The sequence below is a fragment of the Spermophilus citellus genome (genome assembly GCF_964194105.1).
Source record: "Spermophilus citellus genome assembly, chromosome: 18".
Taxonomy (NCBI): domain Eukaryota; kingdom Metazoa; phylum Chordata; class Mammalia; order Rodentia; family Sciuridae; genus Spermophilus; species Spermophilus citellus.
Window position 1 is genome coordinate 20,042,500 of NC_138200.1, and position 21,960 is coordinate 20,064,459.

The 21,960-nt window shown below is 40.5% G+C and overlaps 1 protein-coding gene and 1 pseudogene across 7 annotated transcripts in view; one reads left to right on the forward strand and one right to left on the reverse strand.

The window, feature by feature from the left end:
* ANKRD27 (ankyrin repeat domain 27) overlaps positions 1 to 17,463 on the forward strand; it is a 53,190-nt gene extending 35,727 nt beyond the window's left edge. For 3 of the 6 annotated variants that reach the window (XM_081274605.1, XM_081274603.1, XM_081274604.1), the window contains 9 exons: positions 749 to 793; positions 3,011 to 3,133; positions 8,894 to 9,091; positions 9,924 to 10,043; positions 11,082 to 11,243; positions 12,831 to 12,942; positions 14,051 to 14,129; positions 14,319 to 14,391; positions 15,961 to 17,462. In XM_081274605.1, coding sequence (XP_081130731.1) covers positions 749 to 793; positions 3,011 to 3,133; positions 8,894 to 9,091; positions 9,924 to 10,043; positions 11,082 to 11,243; positions 12,831 to 12,942; positions 14,051 to 14,129; positions 14,319 to 14,391; positions 15,961 to 16,197 — 1,149 coding nt within the window. In that variant the 3' untranslated portion in view covers positions 16,198 to 17,462. Of the gene's footprint in view, positions 1 to 748; positions 794 to 3,010; positions 3,134 to 8,893; positions 9,092 to 9,923; positions 10,044 to 11,081; positions 11,244 to 12,830; positions 12,943 to 14,050; positions 14,130 to 14,318; positions 14,392 to 15,960 lie in introns of all 6 variants that reach the window. The other 3 variants (XM_081274600.1, XM_081274601.1, XM_081274602.1) reach the window with 3 other exon arrangements.
* A 1,621-nt stretch (positions 17,464 to 19,084) lies between these two features.
* Positions 19,085 to 20,052, reverse strand: LOC308637821 (KATNB1-like protein 1; annotated as a pseudogene). The gene has a single exon. The product of its transcript is annotated as a KATNB1-like protein 1 (transcript).
* Positions 20,053 to 21,960: the final 1,908 nt, after the last annotated feature.

Consider the following 21,960-nt stretch of genomic DNA (forward strand, 5'->3'; position numbering starts at 1 on the left):
AAGTGTGTTCTCTGCCCTCTCCCTCCATGCTGACCCCTCAGCACCCAGTTTAATGCCCTGATATGCCCAGTTCCTGGCTTCTTGATGAGTTTAGGTAAACATTGAGAAGTAGACACAAGTTGCATTTTGTAAGAGGTGATTTATAGCCTGAGGTTTTCCCCCGCTTTTGTCTTAGAGTTGATTCAGTGTCCGTCCAGTGGAGCTGTCTCATTGTTTAACTGAGGAGTGGACCATTGTATGGTTCTTGCTCAGCTCCTTTGATGATCCACTGATAGCCCTAGTGCTCCCGGCAACCCCAAATTGTGATCTACTCTCAGAAGGTCCAGCAAGCTTAGCTCCAGGAGCCACAGCAAAGAGCACAAGAGACATAGTCCACAGTCTAACAGGCCTGATGTTGTCCTCAGGAGGGGATGTTCACCCTTGTGGCACCCTCAGATAGGAGCTCATGAGAGCCCAGTGAGTATGGTTCTGAATCACAGGGTGGCTATCTTCCCAGGAGGTGACTGTCAGGGTCACCATGTCTCACCTTCCACATAATTAGCAGTTATATTGTATAAGTGGCAGTGACACGCACACCTTCCAGATCCTTCTGAGTAGCTTTAGGGTTTGTCAGAAAGGTAATAAATGATCCACTTTAACACCACAAGCTAAGACAAATGAAGGTCACTAAACTTTCAGATGTCTATTATTTCTGTTATTATTTTGTTATTAAAATCATTTTCCTAACATCCTTTTTCCTTTTATTAAGGTAGAAAAACTTTTAAGAGCAGTTGCTGATGGAGATCTAGAAATGGTGAGTTTTTGGAAGAGCATTTAAAAAAAATATTTTTTAGTTGTAGTTGAACACAATACCTTAATTTCATTTATTTATTTTTATGTGGAGGATCGAACCCAGGGCCTCACACGTGCTGGGTGACTGCTCTGCCGCTGAGCCACAACCCCAGCCCTGGAAGAACATTTTTAAAAGCTCGCTCTCAGTTTAAAGAGGCTATACCTGCGTTTCTTGTTGCTAGTCCAGTCTGAAGCTGCTTTTTTTCTTTGTTCAGCTCCACAGAGAAGGTGGCACATTGAGTGCATGTTTGGTAATGGTGAGGTTGTGTTTTTCCAAACAAGTAAGGCAGTGCATTGTGAATGTGTCTCCTGCCTTGTAGATGTTCCTATTCTAGGAATGTGACGAGGTGTTGGCAAGAAGACCAGCCATGCTCAGTGGCATAGAGTGTGGGCTCAGAGCCCAGGCCTTCTGGCCAGGGAGCAAGGTGGGCTGCCTGGTTGAAAGAGTGCAGAGTTGTGGGGAGGGGTAGAGGTGGCAGAGGCCAAGGCCAGGCCAGAGGTGTGATGTGCCAGATAGCATTGTGGACAGCTCCAACTCTTGGGCCAGGAGGCTGAGGTCTGAGACATGGGCTTTCGAGGAGTCAGAATCAGGGGTCTGGACAAGATGCTGCTGGCTGCTCTGGGTCTGTGGCTGGTGAGGAGTTCATGGCTTGAGAGAAGGACCTGTCAGGAGAGGGAACACTCTTGATGGGATCAGTGGAGACAGCCTTTGTGAGATTCCCAAGGTGGTTTCCCTGGCTTCCTTTGGCTTCCTGAAAGGGATATATCTTCCACTTTGGAGGAATAAATCAGGTGTTTAAAAAAAGAGCAGCTGGAATATGTCATCTTCTAAGAGACCAGTGTGGTGATGTGTGTTTTTCACTAATGCTTGAGTTTAAGATGGTGAACAGAAATTGCTAAGGCCTGATTCTTATAGCCTTTGGGAGGCAATTTATGGTTATCAGAATATTAGCCTTTGCCTGGTGGCCTCTGTCAGTTCATCAAAATCAACATGATATGCAGATCCTCTCTGGAGACAGGGGTGTCTGTGTCTGGCCCATGATGCTGGGTAGCTCCATTCATGAGATCAGTCCCAGAAGAACTTAACATTCTTTGCAGAAGCAAAGGAGGATGTCTGTAGGTACTCTAAGAACCAGGGTGTGAGCCAGTGGCCCAGCCTGTGTAGAAGTGCTAACACTATCCCACATGATTACATTATCTGTTCTGTTTCCTACTGTGGCGAGTGGGGCGGGCCACTTATGAAGCAGATGAACAGAGACAACTGCCCATTTATCTGAGTCACCATTTACATGCCATCACATCCCAAGTCCCTCTCAAGGCCACCTGCCTCCAAGGTTTGCACCCCGATCTTGTTCCCTTTTTACTGAGAGAGACTGCCTGAGAATTTTACCCTCTAGTCTATTAGCTGCAGCCCCTGCATAGATGCCTTTGTGTTTCCACTGCAGAGTTGTCAGGGATGTGGAAAGGACCTGGAAGACACAAGGTTTGGCGTTAATGGGGTCTTTCTGGAAATGGTCCCTCCTTGAAGGCATGTGCTAATTTCTTGGCACCTAGATCAGGACCTAGAAGTGCATTTATATTGCTTCCTTTCCCCAAATTTAACATCCTAGAAACCAGTCTTTACATAAATTTGAACTGTTTGGGGTCTTCTCAATGCTGTCACCTGTGAGCTAGTACACAACGGTGGGAAGAACACTTTAGTGGAGTCAGGGGCCTATGTGTGGGTGCCACCACCACTCTCTAGTCTTGGGCTCTGGGGAATGTGTTATTAACCTTTTTGGCCTGAGTTTTGTCAGATTTGAAGGGAGGACTCTGGAGCTGCCTCATGGGTTGTTGAAAGCACATAGCTAGCACAGGAGGATGCACTTACTCAGTGCAGGTTTGAAATCCCTCACCCCAATGCAGCACCAGTCTGTCCCTCAAAGAGAGAAGAAAGACTTTATCATGAGCTGTGAAAGGTCCCCCACCCTCGTTGGAAGGAGGTGGAACAGCCTGAGCACAGGTGACACAGGGAGTCTGCATTAGGGAGAAGAAGCCATTTATAAATTAATTTGGTGGCTGAGGAAGGAAGTGTAGGCCCTGTCTTGGGAACAGTTCAGCGTGTGTGATGTGCCTGTGAGATACATAGCTTGCACAGGCGCCAAGGATAACTTCTAGTTCCTCTTTCTCCCAACACCAGGTGCGTTACCTTTTGGAGTGGACAGAAGAGGACCTGGATGAGGTGGATGATACTATTGGTGCAGCAGATCATGAATTCTGTCATCCCTTGTGTCAGTGCCCCAAATGTGCTCCTGCTCAGAAGGTTTGGCTTTGCCTCTGTTGGGGGAGGGGGACTGGCATATTCTTCTCTCTTCCCTTAGGAGAGTTCTCTGCTTCCTAGCCAGATAATTACTGAGTAGCTATTAAAAGGCACCTCCTGAGATATGTGAGGGTGGGGGTGGGGGTTAATTTGCTGAGAGTGGAGAGAAACTAACCCTGTGCAGGACCCGGCTTGGGCGGCCTGCTTCCTGAATGGGCAGGTGAGTCAGCAGGGCGGCACCCACGTGCTCAGTGTTTCTGGTGCTTGCTGGCCCCTAAGCCGCGTGGCAGTCATGAACAGACATGCCCGAGGGTCTCTGTCTGCACTGGAGCTCCCTGGGGAGGCTATGAGTTGTTTCTTTGCTGCCTTTGCTCATGTTGGTTTGTACTTGGAGGGGACCAGCCTCCAAGTACAGAGAGTTTCCTCTACCCTTTGCCCAGTTTCCCCCAGTGGTAACAACTTATTTATTTTTTTTACACAATACCTTCACTTATTTTTATGTGGTGCGAGGGTCAAACCCAGTGCCTCATGCGTGCTAGGCAAGTGCTCTACCACTGAGCCACAACTCCAGTACCCAGTGGTAGCATCTTGCAAAACTACAGTAAAAAATAAAACCTCAGCCAGCATATTGACACTGATGGAATCTATTGCTCTTAATTGAGGTTTCTCCAGTTTCACTTTGCCCGTCTGTGTGCATGTATTTAGTTCTGTGAGGTTTTATCACCTGCAGGTTTGTCTGTCCTCCAACACATTCAAGCTGAGAACAGTTTTCTCACCACAAGAAGAATCACTCTTGCTGGCCTTTCGTTATCCCTCTCCTTACCACCCCATCCCTACTATTCCTAACCCCTGGCAATGTGTCCTCCCAGCAGCTCCGGAGCCTGAGGCAGGAGGGTCCATTGAACCCAGGAGTTTGAGACCATCCTAGGCAATATAGCTAGACCTCATGGGGAAGAGAGAAAGGGAGAGGAGCAAAGGGGAAAGGGAAGTGAAGGAAGAAAGATCACGCAGAGGTAATCACAAGGTACCTAAGCTTTGAGGATTGGCTTGGCTCACTCAACATGATCCCAACAGGCTTTTGTGAGGATGTTTCCATTTCTCTAGGAGAAGAGCGCAATTGCCAAGAGCGCAATTGCCAAGCATATGGCATGTATGGTAAATCCATGGTTAGTTTCACAAGGAACTGATAGACTTCTCCAGAGTGGCTTTACCATCACACTTTCCCACCACTTGTGTTCAAGTTCACCACATCCTCACCAGAATTTGGAGTTGTCACCATTTTTATTTTAGCCATTCTGACAGGAGTGTAGTTCTCCCTCATCATGGTTTAATATGCGTTTCCCTGGTGGATGATGATGTCGAACATCTTCCGTGTGCCTTTTTGAGCATCTTTTCACGTACTTCAGTGAAATGTCTGTTCATTACTTTTGCACATTTTTAAATGTTTTTTTTTTGAGTTTTGAGAGTTATTTATATCTTCTAGATACTTGCTCTTTGTCGGATATATGGTCTGCAAATATTTTCAGTCAGTATTTTTTGGATTTTTTTTTTTTTTTAGTTGTAGATGGACATAATATCTTTATTTTATTTATTTATATGTGGTGCTGAGGATTGAGCCCAGGGCCTCACACATGCTAAGCAAGTGTTCTACCACTGAGCCACACCCCAGCCCCTCAGTCAGCATTTTAATCTGAAAAATGTTCACATGGCCTCTAGCAGAGCAAAATTTTTAATTTAGAAGCTCAGTTTGTCAAGTTTTCCTTTTCTGGATTATGCTTTGGGTGTTAAGTCTGAGATCTCTTTACTTAACCTTAGATTTCAAAGACTTTTTTTCTTTTTTAAGTTATAATTTTACATTTTATAGTTAATTCCTGGACCCAGTGTGAGTTAATTTTCATGCAATGATTGAGGTTAGATTGGAGATTTTGTTTACTTGTTGTTTTGCCGGGTTGACTTGCTCTGGCACCATTTGCTGGAAAGGCTACCCCTCTTCCATTAACCTGCTTCTGCACCTCAGCTGACTACGTATGGTGTGGGTCTACTTCTGGATTTGGTGTTCTGTTCTGTTCTGTGCCCCTCTCCCACTCCTGCATTGTCTTGATTTCTGTTGCTCTGTAGAAAGCCTGAGTATTGGGTGGAGTGATTCCTCCTACCTAGGACTTGCTTAGCTAGGATTGTTATAGCTATTCCAGGGCCTGTGCTTTCCCAGGTTCATTTTTAAATAAGCTTGTCAATGTCTATGGAAAAAAAAAAACACTTGCTGGGGTTTTGATAGGAATTACATGAAACCTATGAATTGGTTTGGGGAGAAATAATATCTTTACAATGCAGAGTCTTCAATGAACATGATCCATTTCTTCCAGTACCTTCTTTCATCAACATTCTGTGATGTTTAGCATGCAAATCCTTTTATTTTGAGCAGTCATGAACGGTATCATGTACACAGTATGTGCTCATGTTGAAGCTACCTAAACATAAATGTCCCATACTAAGAAAATTAATTTGCCTTTACAGAACAGATTAGTGTTATCCTTTATATTGCAAGATAGTACTGAAAAAAGCTTCTGATGGGTTACTCTATCTTAAGAATATTGAAAGTGACTACCTTTTATCATCCACATACAGCTTTTTTAGCTGCAGGGTAAGATAGACATGGGTAAAATATAAATTAGATCTGTTTTCACGTTGCTGGATGTGTACTGTACAAAACCCAGTTTCCCTAGGTGGGCTGTTGAGGAAAACCTGGGGATTAAAAAGGCAGATGATGTTTCCGAGGATCTGATGGATGCACGAAGCTGAAGCCCTGGCAAGTCTGAGTCTGAGTGGTCCAGGTCACTTCCTGCATCCTGCTGCTGTGTGTCTGTCACTTTCCTGCTCCTGTGTGCTTCCCCTCCTTACGGTTCACATAAGTTGTAGTAAGAAATCAAAATCCACATTAAAATACCACTAGAATTTATTGGATAAAGTCTTATACTCCTTGCTGTTTTGAAACCCCTCATCTTCTTTTCATCCTCTTTTCTTTTTGTAATCTCTCAAAAGACACGGCACGAAATTGCTTCATGTCTGAATTAAATCAACATCCCTCCCCCAACCATCATCCTCTTCTAGCCCATTGGTGTGTGTCAGATTTGTTTTTTTTTTTTCTTTTTCTTTTTTAATTCTTCTCTGAGCTGTAACTTAGATACAATAAAGCATACCCTTGTAAATATTCAGCTTGCTGAGTTGTCACAGGCCTGCTGCGCTGGGAGACCATTCCATCACCTGGTGTCTGTCCCCCCTGGCGTTGCCTCCTGCCACCTCACAGTCCTTCCCTGCTGCCCTACTCCTCTGTCCCAGGCAACATCCATCTATTTTCCATCATTAAGAGATTAGTTTGCATTTTCTAGAATTTTCTGTGGTCAACAGTAAGGTACAGGTTGGACATCCCATATCTGAAATGCTTGGGACCAGAAGTTTTTCAGACTTCAAGAGTTTTCTGAATTTTGGAATATTTGCATAGACTTTAAAGGTTGAGTAAACCTAATCAAACTTTCAGATTAAGGATGCTCAACCTGAATCACTCTTTTGTGTCTGTGTTCTTTCACTCGTGATACTTGTATATTTGTTTATTATAGAGATTGAATCTCACTATGTTGTCCAGGTTGGTATTGGATTGATAGGATCCAGTGAACCTCCTTCCTCAGTCTCAGTTCTAGTCTCTCCACATCCTTGTCAACACTTGGTATATTGACCTTTTAACTTTAGCCATTCTGGTAAGGGTGCCATTGCTGACAAGTGTAGGTGTGTCAGCCAGCAGGGTGGGATGGGGCCCTTCCTTACCTGTAGCAGCAGTGCTGTGGCTTACTGATGGTGTGAGGAATGTGCTTCCACACACATATATATTTTTTAAATATGTTAGGGTATTTCATTTTATGTGCATGTGTTTTCTTCTTCATTTTTTTAAAAAAATTATTTATTTTTGAGACAGGGATCTTAATATGTTGCCCAGGCTGGTCCCAAAATATAGGCATGTGCCCCCATCCCTGGATTTGTTTTTTATTTTTTAGGAATAATTTACATATAATAAAATTCAGCCTTTAATACACAGGCTGGGTGTGGTAGTGCATGTTCATGACACAGTGGCACAGGAGGATCACAAGCTCAAAGCCAGCCTCAGCAACTTAGCAAGTCCCTAAGCAACTTACAGAGACCCTATATCTAAATAAAATATAAAAAGGGCTGGGGATGTGGCTTAGTGCCCCTGGGTTCAATCTGTGGTACCAATAATAATAATACTAATAACAATAATGCTAATTTACAACCTAATGTTTGTTTTTAGTGGTATGGTCTAGACAGCAGTTTTTGCCCCCCTTTTGATTGATCTTTTATCAGCATGATTGATTTAAAAACCACTAGCAGTAATATGGAGGATTCATGATAAAAATGAAGGTGGAGAATGGAGATAAGTAACGAGCAGTTCCATGAGGTTAAACAAACCCACCACAATTAAGATATAGAATATCTTCCTTTGTTTCTTTTGTTGAACTGGAAGGTGAGCCTCAGGGTTATACACAATTACATATAAGAGGAAAGGAGGAGTAGGAGAAAAATTATATAAGTGGAAGAAACGATTTATAGTAGAGGGGATGGAGAGAGAGTAGGGGAGGGGAGGGGAGGGGAGGGGTGAGGGGACAGTGGAGAATGGGATAGACAGCAGAATACATCAGCCACTAGAAAGGCAATTTGTAAATCAATGGAAATGTAACTGATGTGACACAGCAATCTGTATACGGGGTAAAAATGGGAGTTCATAACCCACTTGAATCAATCTGTGAAATATGGTATAATAAGAACTATGTAATGTTTTGAACAACCAACAATAAAATAATTAAAAAAAAAAAAAAAAAAAAGAATATCTTCCACCCCCAAATACTCTCCTGCCCCACTGTAGCCGGCCTCCTTCCCCTGATCCCCTGGAGACTGTAGTCTGTTTCCCCACCTTTCGGTTTGTCGTTCCTGAGTCTGATGTGCATTTTCCCAGTAACTGGTGATGTTAAACATCTTTTCATGTTCTCACTGACCATTGATTTACCTATCTTCTTTTATTTTAGGTCTGTTCAAACCTTTTGCCTAACTTTTTTAAGTTGAATTGTCTTCTGTTGTAAAATACTTAATTTTTTAAAATGATTAATTCTGGTTGACCTAAGTCCTGTGAGGTATATGTATTGCACACATTTTCTCCCATTCCGCAGTTTGCCTTTTCATCTTAATCATATCTTTCAAAGAGCAAACATTTAAAGTTTTTGTTAAGTCCAGTTTAATCTAACTTTAATTTTTTTTGTGTGTATCGTATCTAAGAAATCTTTTTCTATGCCATTGTTGCAAAGAATTTTTTCTTTGCTCTCTTTAAGAAACTTTATAGTTGTAGCTTTTACGTGTCTGACTATGATGCCTTTTTAATTTTTGTGCTTGCAGTAAGGTAGGGTTGATGTGCAGCATTTCCATATATGGGTATCCAGTTATCCTAGCACCATTTGACTGGCATAAAGGGATATCATTTTAGGGGCTTTGCTTTACTAAAAATAGAGGTTATTCTTGTGGTCTTATTACTTTCTAAAGTAATAAGAATTCACTTGTGGGCATTGTGATTCCAGATGCCACTGTGATCCCAAATTTTGCATAGGAGCTGTGTGTGTCAGGGACAAGTGATAATCATTCCTTCAGCCCAATTTCTTAAGTACTGATGATGTTTCTGTTTCTGTTTCCGTCTTCTGCATTTACTAGAAGCTGGCAAGGATTCCTACCAATGGGCTTGGCGTGAATGTGACTAACCTGGATGGCTCTTCCCCACTGCATGTTGCTGCCCTGCATGGTCGAGTGGACCTCATCCCCCTCCTGTTGAAGCATGGTGCCAACGCAGGTGCCAGAAATGCAGACCAAGCCGTCCCCCTCCACCTGGCCTGCCAGAAGGGCCACTTTCAGGTCTGGGCTTTGTCTTTTGGGCATTGTAGCAGGTGCTAGCTTTGGTAGCAGGAACTTACTTGGGGGAAATGTGCAGAGGGGAAAGGTCTTGAGGTCTAGCCCAGAGGACATTTGCATTTCTTTCCTCCCACCCTGAAATTCTGAAGTACACAGGGCAGGAGCACTTGGCAGCAGAACACAGAACTCTGGTGCTCCCTGGGAGTGGAGCCAGACCTCTGCCCATTGCCATTTACATCTGTATGACCCAGAGCTGTCATTCTGATTCTGATCCCAGCAAGAGTTGTCTCCTACACTTGGGTCTTGATCATCTCTCCACCTATAGGTCTGTGCCAAACAGTTTCTTACTTTATGAAGTACAGTCGTGGCCCTGTAGGAGGGGGTTCAAGAGAGAATTTTGGAACAGTTTGTGTTTTTAAATTACTATTTTTCTTATAGAAATTATCTATGTGTATATTTTTTCTTTTTCCTTTATCAGTTCCACTGTAAACTCTTTAAAGACAAGGACCGTGTCTCAGGTCTTCATCTCTATCCTGAACACTCAGCAGTGTGCTTTCAGCATCAGCTTCCTAATCTGTAATATCTGAGTCATAGTTCCACCTCTCCATAGGGTAGATGTAAAGATTAAACCAGAACAGTAGTGCTCAGTGCAGTGCCTGGCCCAGAGCAGACCCTCAGCAGATGGTACTTCCCTGCCTCCAGCTGGTCTGCTTTCTCTGGGGTCAGACATATGTCTCAAGAGCCTTCTCAGTAAGCAGAGAGAAATCAGTTTCAAATTAGAGATTTCTTTTTGCACGTTTTAACTGAGGTTGAATTTTTTTCTTCTCTGAACTAGGTGGTGAAGTATCTATTAGATTCTAATGTGAAACCCAATAAAAAGGATATAAGTGGAAACACACCCCTCATTTATGCCTGCTCCAGTGGCCATCATGAAGTCGCAGCACTGTTGCTACAGGTAAGGCCCCTCCCAGCTCCAGCAGGCCTTTTCCCCATTCTCTGAGCTGGTCCACCTGTTAGTCATAGGCCTCCAGAAGAGGAGCTCTGCACCACATTTCCACAGTGGTTCTGTGTGGAAGGGAGCTGGTGCTGTGTCAGGGAGGCAGTGCTTAGGACCTGGGTTCTGCTTTTGCTGGCGGTGTAGGCCTGACCTCACCTACCATGGGTAAGTTGAGTTGTTACCCTGAAGTGTGAGCCCAGTGGCCTTCTGGGTCACAGAGGCAGGAAAAACCCCACCTTGTTCATAATCCACTTTGGTGGACTTTTAAAAAATGAGTGTAGTTTTAGATCAGTGTTGTTTTCTCTTTAATTTAATGTAGAATGATTGTTGATTAAGCCAGGTACTCCCTTGGCTTGGGAGGCCAAGGCAGGAGGATCACAAGTTCAAAGCCAGCCTTAGCAACTTAGTGAAGTCCTAAGTAACTTGTGAGACCCTGTCTCAAAATAAAACATAAAAAGGGCTGGGGATGCGGCTCAGTAGTTAAACATCCCTAGGTTCAATCCCTGGAACCAAAAACAAAAAACAAAACAAAACAAAAAACCCAAAAAACAAAACCAATAACAACACTATTTTTAATCGTCAAGTAAGTTTGGATTTACCCTAGTGTTTTCTTTAATGTTTCTTATTTGTTTAAATTTAATCTGTTTTTTTTTCCCAGCTATAGTGATAAGTGCTGCAATAAATACCTTTGTTCATAAGTCCTTTCTTAGTGTTACTTTTTTAAAATATTTTTTTAGTTGTTGATAGACTTTTATTTTATTTATTTATATGTGGTGCTGAAAATTGAACCCAGTGCCTCACACATGCCAGGCAAGTTCGCTACCCCTGAGCCACAGCCCAGCCCCTCTTACCGTTACTTTTATCCCCAACATTTTAAGAAAAATATCAGACATAGACGTTGAAAGACTTTTATAGTGTATACCCATGTGCCTACCCTGTAGATTCTGCCTTGAAGATTTTTTAGCATTCCTAATATTGTGCTGTTTCTCCTTCTAGCACGGGGCTTCCATTAACACTACTAACAATAAGGGCAATACAGCTCTGCATGAGGCTGTGATAGAAAAGCATGTCTTCGTGGTGGAGCTACTTCTGCTTCATGGAGCATCGGTTCACATCTTGAACAAGAGGCAGTGCACGGCCATAGACTGTGCTGAGCAGGTGAGTGCAGACAGCATTGGAGCTAGGAGTTCAGGCTCCCACACAGCCCTCTGTGGATTTCTCCCAGATCTGATCCTTGGGTCCCGGGCCAAGTCCACCTGTGTGGCTAGATAACTGGTTCTTGACACCTGGTTAAAGGTGGCAGGCTCAGGGAGCCAGGAATCATTCTTTCAGGGGTAGCTTCCAAAGGTCTGTGTTGAGGTACCCCATTTAGCACCCTGATATGACATACTTAATGGGCGATCAAGTACCAAAGGGAAATAGCAAGTTCAGACACCATTCTGGATTCACCATCCTTGCAGCATGATTGAGAAAGCTAGTTTTGTTTGTGGATTTAAAACTACTTGCCTGTATTCTCCACTACTGGGAGGGAGGAGGATGCCAAGTTCAAGTCCATCCTGGGCAACCTAGCGAGACCCTGTCTCAAAACACATACGTACAGGGGCTGGGGATGTGGCTCAAGCAGTAGGGCGCTCGCCTGGCATGCGCGGGGCGCTGGGTTCGATCCTCAGCACCACATAAAAAAAAAAATGAAGATGTTGTGTCCACCAAAAACTGAAAAATAAATATTAAAAAAAAATAAAAAGTTTAAAAAAACCCCACATACATACATAAATAAAAGGACTGAGGGGATGTAGCTCAGTGGCATAGTGCTTGCCTAGCATGTGCAAGGCCCTGGGTTCAATCCCCAGTTCTACAGAACAAAACTAAACCTGTGGAGTTCTGTGAGGGGAGTCCCCACAGGTCCCCACCCTCTCCAGTGCTGTGGGAAATTGGTGAGGAAAAGTCCTTTCCTCCTGGGAGAAGGGAGCTCTTTCCAGCTCATGTCTTCATGGTGAATCTTCGTCTGATTTTCTAGTCAGCGTGGGAATGGACAGCTAGTAGGCTATTAAATGACCCCAGCGAGATGTTAAAGTTACCAAAATCCAGCCTAATCATAGGTTTATTATATTCATTTGAGTTTTTGGTGACTTTCCTTTAGCTTTGATGTTGTCTTCATCTGGAGATGAAGTGTGGTTTAAGGAGATGTGTATGGCTGGCAAGGGGTGGGCCTGTGGGGAACAATTTTAGGTGTCAGCCGACTGGTTGAGGGATGCCCAGCTGGCTGATGAAGCAGTGTTTCTGCGTGTATCTGTGAGCTTGATATTTCCTAAGGGAACTGAAGTATTTTAAACTTCAGTACTTAGTCTAAGGACAATGATGGTGACGGTTTTATTGAGTCCTTATTGCGTGGTGGCCCCTTGATAACCTTCCCTGACCACACAATAATGGAGCCTATTATTGCCACCCAGTTGCATGGAGTGGTTAAACACCCAGCCCATGGTAACTGGTAGAGGGCAGTCAGGTTCCAGATACAGGTTTTTCTTTTTCTTTTTTCCTTTTTCTTTTGTGTTTGCTGTGTGAGTACTCTACCGCTGAGCTAACCCCCAGCACACAGGCTGCTCTTGCCACTAGGTTTTATGGCCTCAGAGTTTTGTTTGTAGTTGTTTTTCAGGTTTCTTTTGGTACAGTCACAGCTATACCAACAGATCAATAATATGCTAATGAAGAATTAAAGTTACTGTTACCTTTCCCTTGAAATTGTAGAATTCGAAAATAATGGAGTTACTTCAAGTAGTACCAAGTTGTGTTGCCTCATTAGAAGATGTTGCCGAAATAGATCACAAGGAGTATGTGACCGTTAAGATCAGGAAAAAATGTAAGTGCTTACTTTCTTTCTATAGCTCTCAACTTAGGTTTATTTGCAAATTCATGGGTAGTGGATGGTTTTCATTTAATTGTAAATGTAAAATGTCATAGTTATGACTGAGAGGGATACACAGAAATGTATGTTACATTTGAATTTCTCAAATGAGGGTAAGTTTTGTTTTTGTTTTTTTTTTTAAATACTAGTTTTCTGGTTGATTATGTTTCCTGAGGAAATCAGACATTCCCAGCATTACCTCATTACCTGAAGATTTAGGCCTCAACTTACCCCCTGGGGAGGAGTAACCTCTTGTAGATTGTTATGCCTCATATTCCAAAGCCACATGTTCTCTGGTGCATTTCCTAGACTTCCAGAGTGAATGCATCTTTTTGTCTCCACCCCCCCCCCCCCAATGCTGGGGCTGAAGCCCCAGGACCGCTATACCACTGAACTTCATCCCTGCCCCCAACTTTTATAAAAGTACAGGTATATGGAGGTTGATGGTAATTAGAATAGCAGTTACCAAATAGCTGTGGAAATATTTTCTCCTTTGTTAAAAGTTTAAAGGGGTCCTTGTTCTATTATCTTTAAGAAGTCCATGTATTTGTAGTGCAATAATGTAAATAACTCCACTTACATATCTGGATAATTCTTTTTTTGTTTTTGGGGGGGGTGGGTACTGGGGATTGAACTCAGGGGGCACTTGAAGACTGAGCCAAATCCCCAGCCCTATTTTGTATGTTTATTTAGAGACAGGGTCTTACTGAATTGCTTAGCACCTCGCTTTTGCTGAGGCTGGCTTTGAACTTGCAATCCTCCTACCTCAACCTCCTGAGCTGCTGGGATTACAGGCATGCACCACCATGTACATATCTGGATAATTCTGAGGCTACCTCAGCATAATTGATTTTAATGGGGGAGTATCAGTGTATGAAGGATTTATCCTTGTTTTACAAAGGTTCCCATAGTAATAAATAGGTATTTGCTACTATAGTTAAGCAAAGTCAATGCTTAATTTTCTAAATTTTGTTAAACTAAGAAATTAGAAAGTTTGAGTCTGTGCTGTAATTTTAATATAACTATTTTTTAAGTTTTCAGTTATTTATTCTTTTACCTACAGGGAACTCAAAAATGTACGATCTACCAGATGAACCTTTTACAAGACAGTTTTACTTTGTTCACTCAGGTGGTCAGTTTAGGTGAGTATAAAAATCAAGTTGATTTCTGTACCTTGGCTTCCAAATATATTTAGAACAGAAGCAACATATGAACAGCTTTAATTACCTGTGGATGAATTCTCAGTAATAATGTCTTCCAATGCTGCCATCTTGTGGCCAGAGTGTTTCACACCACTATTCCAAATATTTATTTTATATTTTGGGTTTCAGGGGGAAGACTTCTAGGGAGATTATGGCAAGAGATAGAAGTGTCCCTAATTTTATTGAAGGTTCTTTGAATGAGGTGAGTTATTAAACACTGGCTTATAATCCTACTTTTTTAATATTTATTTTTTAGTTGGACACAATATCTTTATTTATTTTTATGTGGTGCTGAGGATTGAACCCAGGGCCTCACATGTGGTATGTGAGCGCTCTACTGCTGAGCCACAACCCCAGCCCCAATATATTCCTACTTTTAAAAACCTGACTTTTTCAAAAGTGGTCCACAGGAAACACATTTCTCCATGATAGTCATCTTCATTTAATGGTAGTCTTCATTGTAAGAGTTAACAGCAATTAAGACTGCAGTACTTTAGTGGGACAGTCAAGAGTATGGACTTCATTGATAAATTTTAAAATACATTTCTGAGCAGAGAAAGGAGAGTGGTGAAAGGTGGGAAGCAGTAGTAAGCCTGGGAAGCTGCAGTTTCAGTGTGTACAGTAGTTCTCTCCCCTGCACCATTTAAAAAGTTTGTCATAAAATGAAGCCTGCTTTACAATCTGTGCTATTTTTTCCTAAGGCATAGACAGTTGATTATTTAGGAAAATAGATACACATTTAAGTAGGAAAGGGGGTTAATCCCAAGAGTGAGATGCCTGGTAAAGCAAGAATACACACTCAAGGGAGAATGCTTACTCTCTCCAGAGGGAGAGACAGCCCAATCTGTGCTCAAAAAAAAAAAAAAAAAAAAAAAAAAAAAAATCAAGTTGATTTTTGTACCTTGACCCCCAAATGTATTTAGAACAGAAGCAACATATGAACAGCTTTAATTAACTTTGAACAAATTACCTATGATTCTTAGAAATATGACTTTTCTTATTGTTGAGAATTGATAGCATAGGCTTGTTGGAGCAAATATGTAAGTTTTAAATCATTTCTTTAGAATATTAAAGTGATTTCTTTTTTAATTTTTTTTTTTTTAGTTGTAGATGGACACAATATCTTTTATTTATTTATGTGGTGCTGAGGATCGAACACAGTGTCTCACATGTGCTAGGCGAGTGCTCTACCACTGAGCCACAACCCCAGCCCAAGAATATTAAAGTGATTTCTATTAACATAACTAATTTTTATTTCACACTTAATTTTCTGTAGCTTTGCTAATAGATTTGTTCCTTAGTGGGAAACCCACTAACTGAAATCTGCCTGAGTTCGATCAAGTGCTAGCTTCTCCCTTGCGGGACTTGGTTAGATGGCTTAACTGCTAGTTCTGTTTCCTCAGCTGTGGAGTGGGACTGAGGTATATATACTTAGAGTTACAAAGTGTGCATACGTGTAAAGCACTTTCTCTGGGTGCTTTCTGTAGTTACACTGTATAGGTAGTGAGCACGTGATACACTGGCATCACAGGGATGTTAGAATTGAAAATATGCTTGAGGAGTACTAAGCACATTGTCCCACAGTAGCCTACAGGGGTAGATGGATGTATATTTTGTCAGTTTTAGATGTGACTGAAATACTTAATTTGACTAATCAGATCAGATCATTATCCACCTACCTGACCAGGGCTGACTTAATGCAGTAGGTGCAGTGCGGTCATGTGGTTTATAATACAGTGCAGACATAAACTGAATTGTACATTTTCTTTAGCCTGAAAGGCAAGGAATCACACGGAAACAGAATAACCTGCCAGACCAGAGCAGATCGCAGACTGCTAATGAAGGAAAGAATGACTGGCCTGAGGAGAGGCCTAGACAGAAGCAAACTGCTCCTGGAAACAGGAGAATGCTCCGCAGGCACACTGTTGAAGACCCAGTTGTTCCCAAGGGCCCAGAGACTGCCGACAACCTATCCCTGCCCCAAGGGGCTGGCGTTTCCCAGTCTTAACAGTAATAAGTCATTGTTAAGTTTGCTGCCAAGAAGTGAGTATGCGATAAGATGATGCTGAGCATGAATACAGCCTAGGACTGAGTATACTTTCAAACAACTGGCTTGAAAGACTGTTCAGCAGAAAGTCCCTGAAAGCTTTTCTGTGGCTGAGGGAATAAGTGCAACAAAAAATTTACCACCATCTCTCTCCTCTTCAAAGCTAATGAATACACTTGAAAGAAAATGGACAAAAATTTCAGTAGGGTCCAGCTCCTTAATTGGGATGTATGTTTCTAAGGATTTCCTGGTTATAGGTAGAGGTTTCACTGTCAGATTCTGATATTCCATGGAAAGGTGCTAAACCTCTGTGATGTGTATAAATCAGCAAGCCATAAGCTAAAATATCCTCCCTACCCACACTCCAGGATAATCTAAAGAGAATCGATTTAGGTCACAGTAAGTTACTGTGGAGGCCATGCAGAAATGTCATATTGGAATGAAGAAATAGACCATGCAAAATGTTCCTTTGCAAAGCAACACTTGAACCAAAATATGCCTAAATGCCATTTTGATGTTCATTTTAGTAAAAAGGACATATCAGACCTGTTCTGCACTATATAGAAAAAGTTGGATATAATTTTTCTTCCAACAAAGTACAGATAATTGGTCACTGCACATATATACCTGTAGCAGTGTTTCTAGAAACATCCCTTTCCGTTAAAAACCTCCCTTAAATGTCACACCTGATGGATGGTTATTAGAGAGTAGATTTGGCACATCTTAGTCTTTTGATTCAGATTCAGAACTTACAGCACAAACCAGGTCAAAGTTATTTTACGTTAGAATTTATTGATTTTTATAAATTTCTATAGATTATACTGTTATTTTTTTATGTTATTGGTCTACAGCTTATAAACATGGGTTTGTCCTGAGTACATTTTCAAATAACTTTGTAATAGGGAAATGGTTTTGTGCATGTTCTTGGAAATTCTTGTGTGTATAGAAGGGAGGGGTTATTTTTCTACAAAGTAATTTATGATTTCTAATTTTCTAATGTGCCTTGGATATGTGCCAAATGATGGAAGAGAAACAGTAAACTTTATGATTCTTGAACGTGTCATGGTATTTTTTTTCCCAATACTGGGGATTGAACCCAGGGCCTCATGCATACTAGGCAAGTTCTGTACCAAGCCATATCCCCAGTCCCGTGGTATGCTTTTTTAATGTTGTGTGATGGAGATTTGTTTCTCAGCCCCTCTAATAAACATATGCTTTGTGTGTGGAAAAATGGTCCCCCTTGGATGGATGTATATTTTGTCAGTTTTAGATGTGACTGAAACACTTAATTTGACCAATCAGATCAGATCATTATCCACCTACCTGACCAGGGCTGACTTAATGCTGTAGGTGCAGTGCTGAGGGACCACAAAAATGTTTTCTTTTAAAATCAAAATAATAAATACAATACAGCTTTCTAGTACAAACACAAATGAACACTGTTGCTTTACCAGTTTATTAGTTTTTCTTCTCTTTCCTTTTTTAACCAAAAGAACATTATTAACTTAAATTGCTGTGGTCTTTTATCATACTAATTAAGAAACTATGTCATATAATTTACTGGCATAGGCATTCTCAATATGCATACATGTACATGTGCTAGTAACTAATTTTATGGATGGTGCAGTATAATTTTGAAAATGCTTTGATGTATAACCATTTTTAAAGAAATATTAAGTGAATTTCCTCAAATGAAGGAAGTTTAATGATACAGAAATAAAAATATTTAAAATAAAAATATTAAAAAACATTAAAATAAAAATAAATCTGCATACAATAAAAAGTGAATATAAGGGCTGGGGATGTGGCTCAAGCGGTAGCGCGCTCGCCTGGCATGCGTGCGGCCCGGGTTCGATCCTCAGCACCACATACCAGCAAAGATGTTGTGTCTGCCAAAAACTGAAAAATAAATATTAAAAAATTAAAAAAAAAGTGAATATAAATTAGCTAACTCTATGGACCTTTCCAGTTAAACATTCATACAAACGTATACTCACCTTTTTCTTTATAGAGATAACACATATGTACATGATGTGAAATTCTGACAAAAAAATCAGGACTTCTAACAACATTTTCAAGTTTTAAAAATAGTATGGAAAATGTTTCAACCACATTCTACATGAATGATTTTATTATGCCAGAATGAATCATGGTTGGTTTTAATTTTTAAGTTTTTTTTTTTTTGGCACTGGGATTGAATCCAGGGGTACTTAATCACTGAGCTATATCTCCAGCCCTTTTTATTATTTGTTTTGAGACATGGCCTCCCCTAAGTTGCTGAGGCTGGCCTTAAATTTGTGATTATCCTGCCTCAGCCTCCCAAGTGGCTGGGATTGCAGGCATGTACCACCATGCCTGGCAGGTTTTTAATGTTTTTAAAAACAGATATTGGTATCATAACACATTGGCTTATTAATAATTAAGGCATTTGTATACACAGTATCTCAGTATGGACAAAAACTTTTAACGTTATTTATATGATGTTTTAAACTTTGAAAGTCTATTCAACATTACTAGCTGCACACATACAAGTGGTTTTTATAAAACAATAAAAAATTAATGATAATTAGTCTTTGTAGTTCCTAGTAATAAGTCCTGTCTTATTTTTTCACATAGTATAAATTATATTCTCATGGAGGACTGCATTAGGACCCAGTAGTTCTTAAACAATGTTACCAGATAACCACATAAAGCCCAAATGCAGCAAAGGCAAACAATCTTTGTAGTGCACTTTCATCTCATTGAAGTTGAAGCTGTTCGTTTTGGATACTTTTCCACTTCAATGTGAAGTAGATTGTTTCAAGGTTTTCATTAGTGGTTTTATTATGTGGCTTTTTAAAAGAAAAAAAATGGTTTTAATTTCTTCCACACTTCCCAGTTCTCAGATCAATTTTTGGAAATCATATAGTTCAAGATGTTTTGAGTAACCAAATGCTCTTTAGTAGACAAAATCTCTCAATTCAACTATAATAAATAAACATCTACATCCTTAGCTATAATACCACTGTATCCTGGAACCAAAGTAAGATGGTTTTCTTGTTCCTACAGGCCACTTAATTGTTTTAAAATCCTGAATATTTCCATCATTTATAATTTTTTGAGTGATAGTTCTGACCACCTTTTTATTACAGCTTGAAGCCAGTTTAAACTAACTATCACATATTCTTCAAATTTGCTTTTAAGTAATGACTTTACAAGAGGCAACAAGTCTACACAGCAGCCAAGTGAGATCTATTGTTTTTCTTCATACAGGCAGGCAATCTACCTCAACTCCAAGATCTTCTATCCTCCCCAAATAAGCTACAAGTTCACTTACACTTCTCCAGAAAGTTAAAGCTACACTCAATCTCAAATTCCTGCTGAACCAAACTTAGGCTATTGTTTCAAGATCCTGAGAAACCTCAGGAAAAAACACCACCGTATTTAGATGATGGATTCTTTGTGAAGAACCAGAATCACTGTGGAGTTAACCAAATATCTTCAACTATCATGGCTATAATTTTTCATGCAGGTGGCCTGCACAAGCCAGTTCACAGCCCTCACTTATAGGGGACTATTTTTTTCTGTAATAAGGATTTGGATAAAGATATTGAACTTTTTTTTTTTTTTGGTGATGGATCCTTTCAAAATTTATCCGGACTTCACAGCTTGTCCAACTGTTGTATTTATGTAAACAGCCAACTCTTCTGGAGATTTCTTAACCTCCTTCATATTCTTATTAGTGAATTTTTAGATCTGTTTTCTAGGATGATCAATGGAATGATCCTCAATATTACAAACGTTCCATTTTTTAACATTGTGAGTTTCAGATGCCATAATCTCTTCAACATGGGCGCCTCACCCCCGTGCTGGCGCTGGCAAACAGCCACTGGACAGCCTAGGCCAGGCCCCATTTGAGCCGCTGCGCTGCCCACCATATGGGCGTCTCCTGGTGCATAATCATTTAATTCTGTCTCACTGAATAGAGTTGGCAAGCCAGGAAACAGGTTCAGAGAAACAAGGGTCTGATTTGCTTGAGATCTGAGGATCAAGGTCAAATTGGCAGTGGCACCTGAATTGGCTGTTTCAAGTTTGGTGTGCCCTTCATCTGGAGAAAAAGTCCTGAATGAAACCGTCGGCCTTTGGGGAGTTTCCTTTTGAGCTATTGCAGTAAAGTAATTAGTAGTAGGAGCCATCTCAATTGACTAGCTCATTATACCTCTGTTTTTCCACTTGTTTCCTAGCTTGAAAGAAAAAATAATTTTACAGTTCACAAATAAGTAATGCCTTAATTTCTCTTTCTGTGTAAGTTTTGAGTACAAAGGATTGCCAGCTCACTGACTTATTTAAAAGTTTAGAATAACCACTCCTCACTTCTTAGCAGTATTCTCCACCCTTTGTGCCTTCAATAACTTCTATCCTTGTATACACAATCGCTTTCCATTCTCAAGTGTCTTTGAAAGGAACATCTGACAATCTTTAAACACATTCACATCGTAGTTAGAATTAGGACACAGGTTATTCTGAACAAAATGTAACAAAACTTGCTAAGAATTATATAATGTGCTGTTAGCATTTTTTTCTTATTTTTTTAGTTGTAGATGGACACAATGCCTTTATTTATATGGTGGTGAAGACTGAACCCAGTGCCTCACATATGCGAAGCAAGCACTCTATCATGAGCTACAACCCCAGCCCCTGCTTTTTACATTTTTATGTCAATGAGGTCTAAAGCAAAATCTATAAATGGGTTCTCCCAAAATCCCAGAACAGATTTTGACTACAATTCTATTCCTTAAAAAAAATTAAAAATTTAATTTTCTTAATGGTTATAACTCATTTATTCTGAAATTAGACACTTATTCCAACACTTTCTTTTGTGGTGCTGGGGCTCAAACTCAGGACCTCCTGGATGCCCTCTACCATCGAGCCACACCACCAACCCCTATGATGACTTTGTTTATTATGGTTACAAATTTCAAATATTGTAAAATCTCAAATGTAGTTTAAACATGAGCAGTATGCTGTGTTTAAAGCCAACTTGGACTGTAAACCACATTTCCCACTGCTACCAATCCTATTCATCTCATTAAGTGTTGTGAATTCACTCCTGGGCTTAGTTTCATATAACTAAGGCGTTTAAAAGATTACACCAAAGAGCTTAGTTATTAAGTTTATGATTTAAATGTATGAGAGAAGGTTTTCTTTTTTAAAAAAATATTTTTGTTATTAATGGACCTTTATCTATTTTTTTTTAATATGTGGTGCTAAGAATTGAACCCAGTGCCTCACACATGCTAGGCAAGCACTCTACCACTGAGCCACAACCCCAGCCCGAGAGAAGATTTTCATAACCTAGTGCAAGTAAAGCTCAGTATGAGATGACATTTGCCTTAAAATCATCTGCAGCTTCATTAGTAAAAAACTCAAAAACATTTCTACCAAAATGTAACTGCTCAACTCAAACTAGATTTTAATCATTAAAGTCATTTATCTTGGAGCTGGGTCGTAGCTCAGTGGTACAGTGCTTGCCTAGCATGTGTGAAGCATAGGGTTCAATTCTCAGTACACTGCATATAAATAAATAAATAAAGACCCATTGACAACTTAAAAATTTTTTTTTTTTTAAAGTCATTTGTCTTACAAACATTTTTACTGTTGAAGTATTATTACCAGTTTGTCCCAGTTATTGTGGCTAATTGTAATCAATGGAAGTATCACTCCAGCTGTTTTGGATGGGAGTGA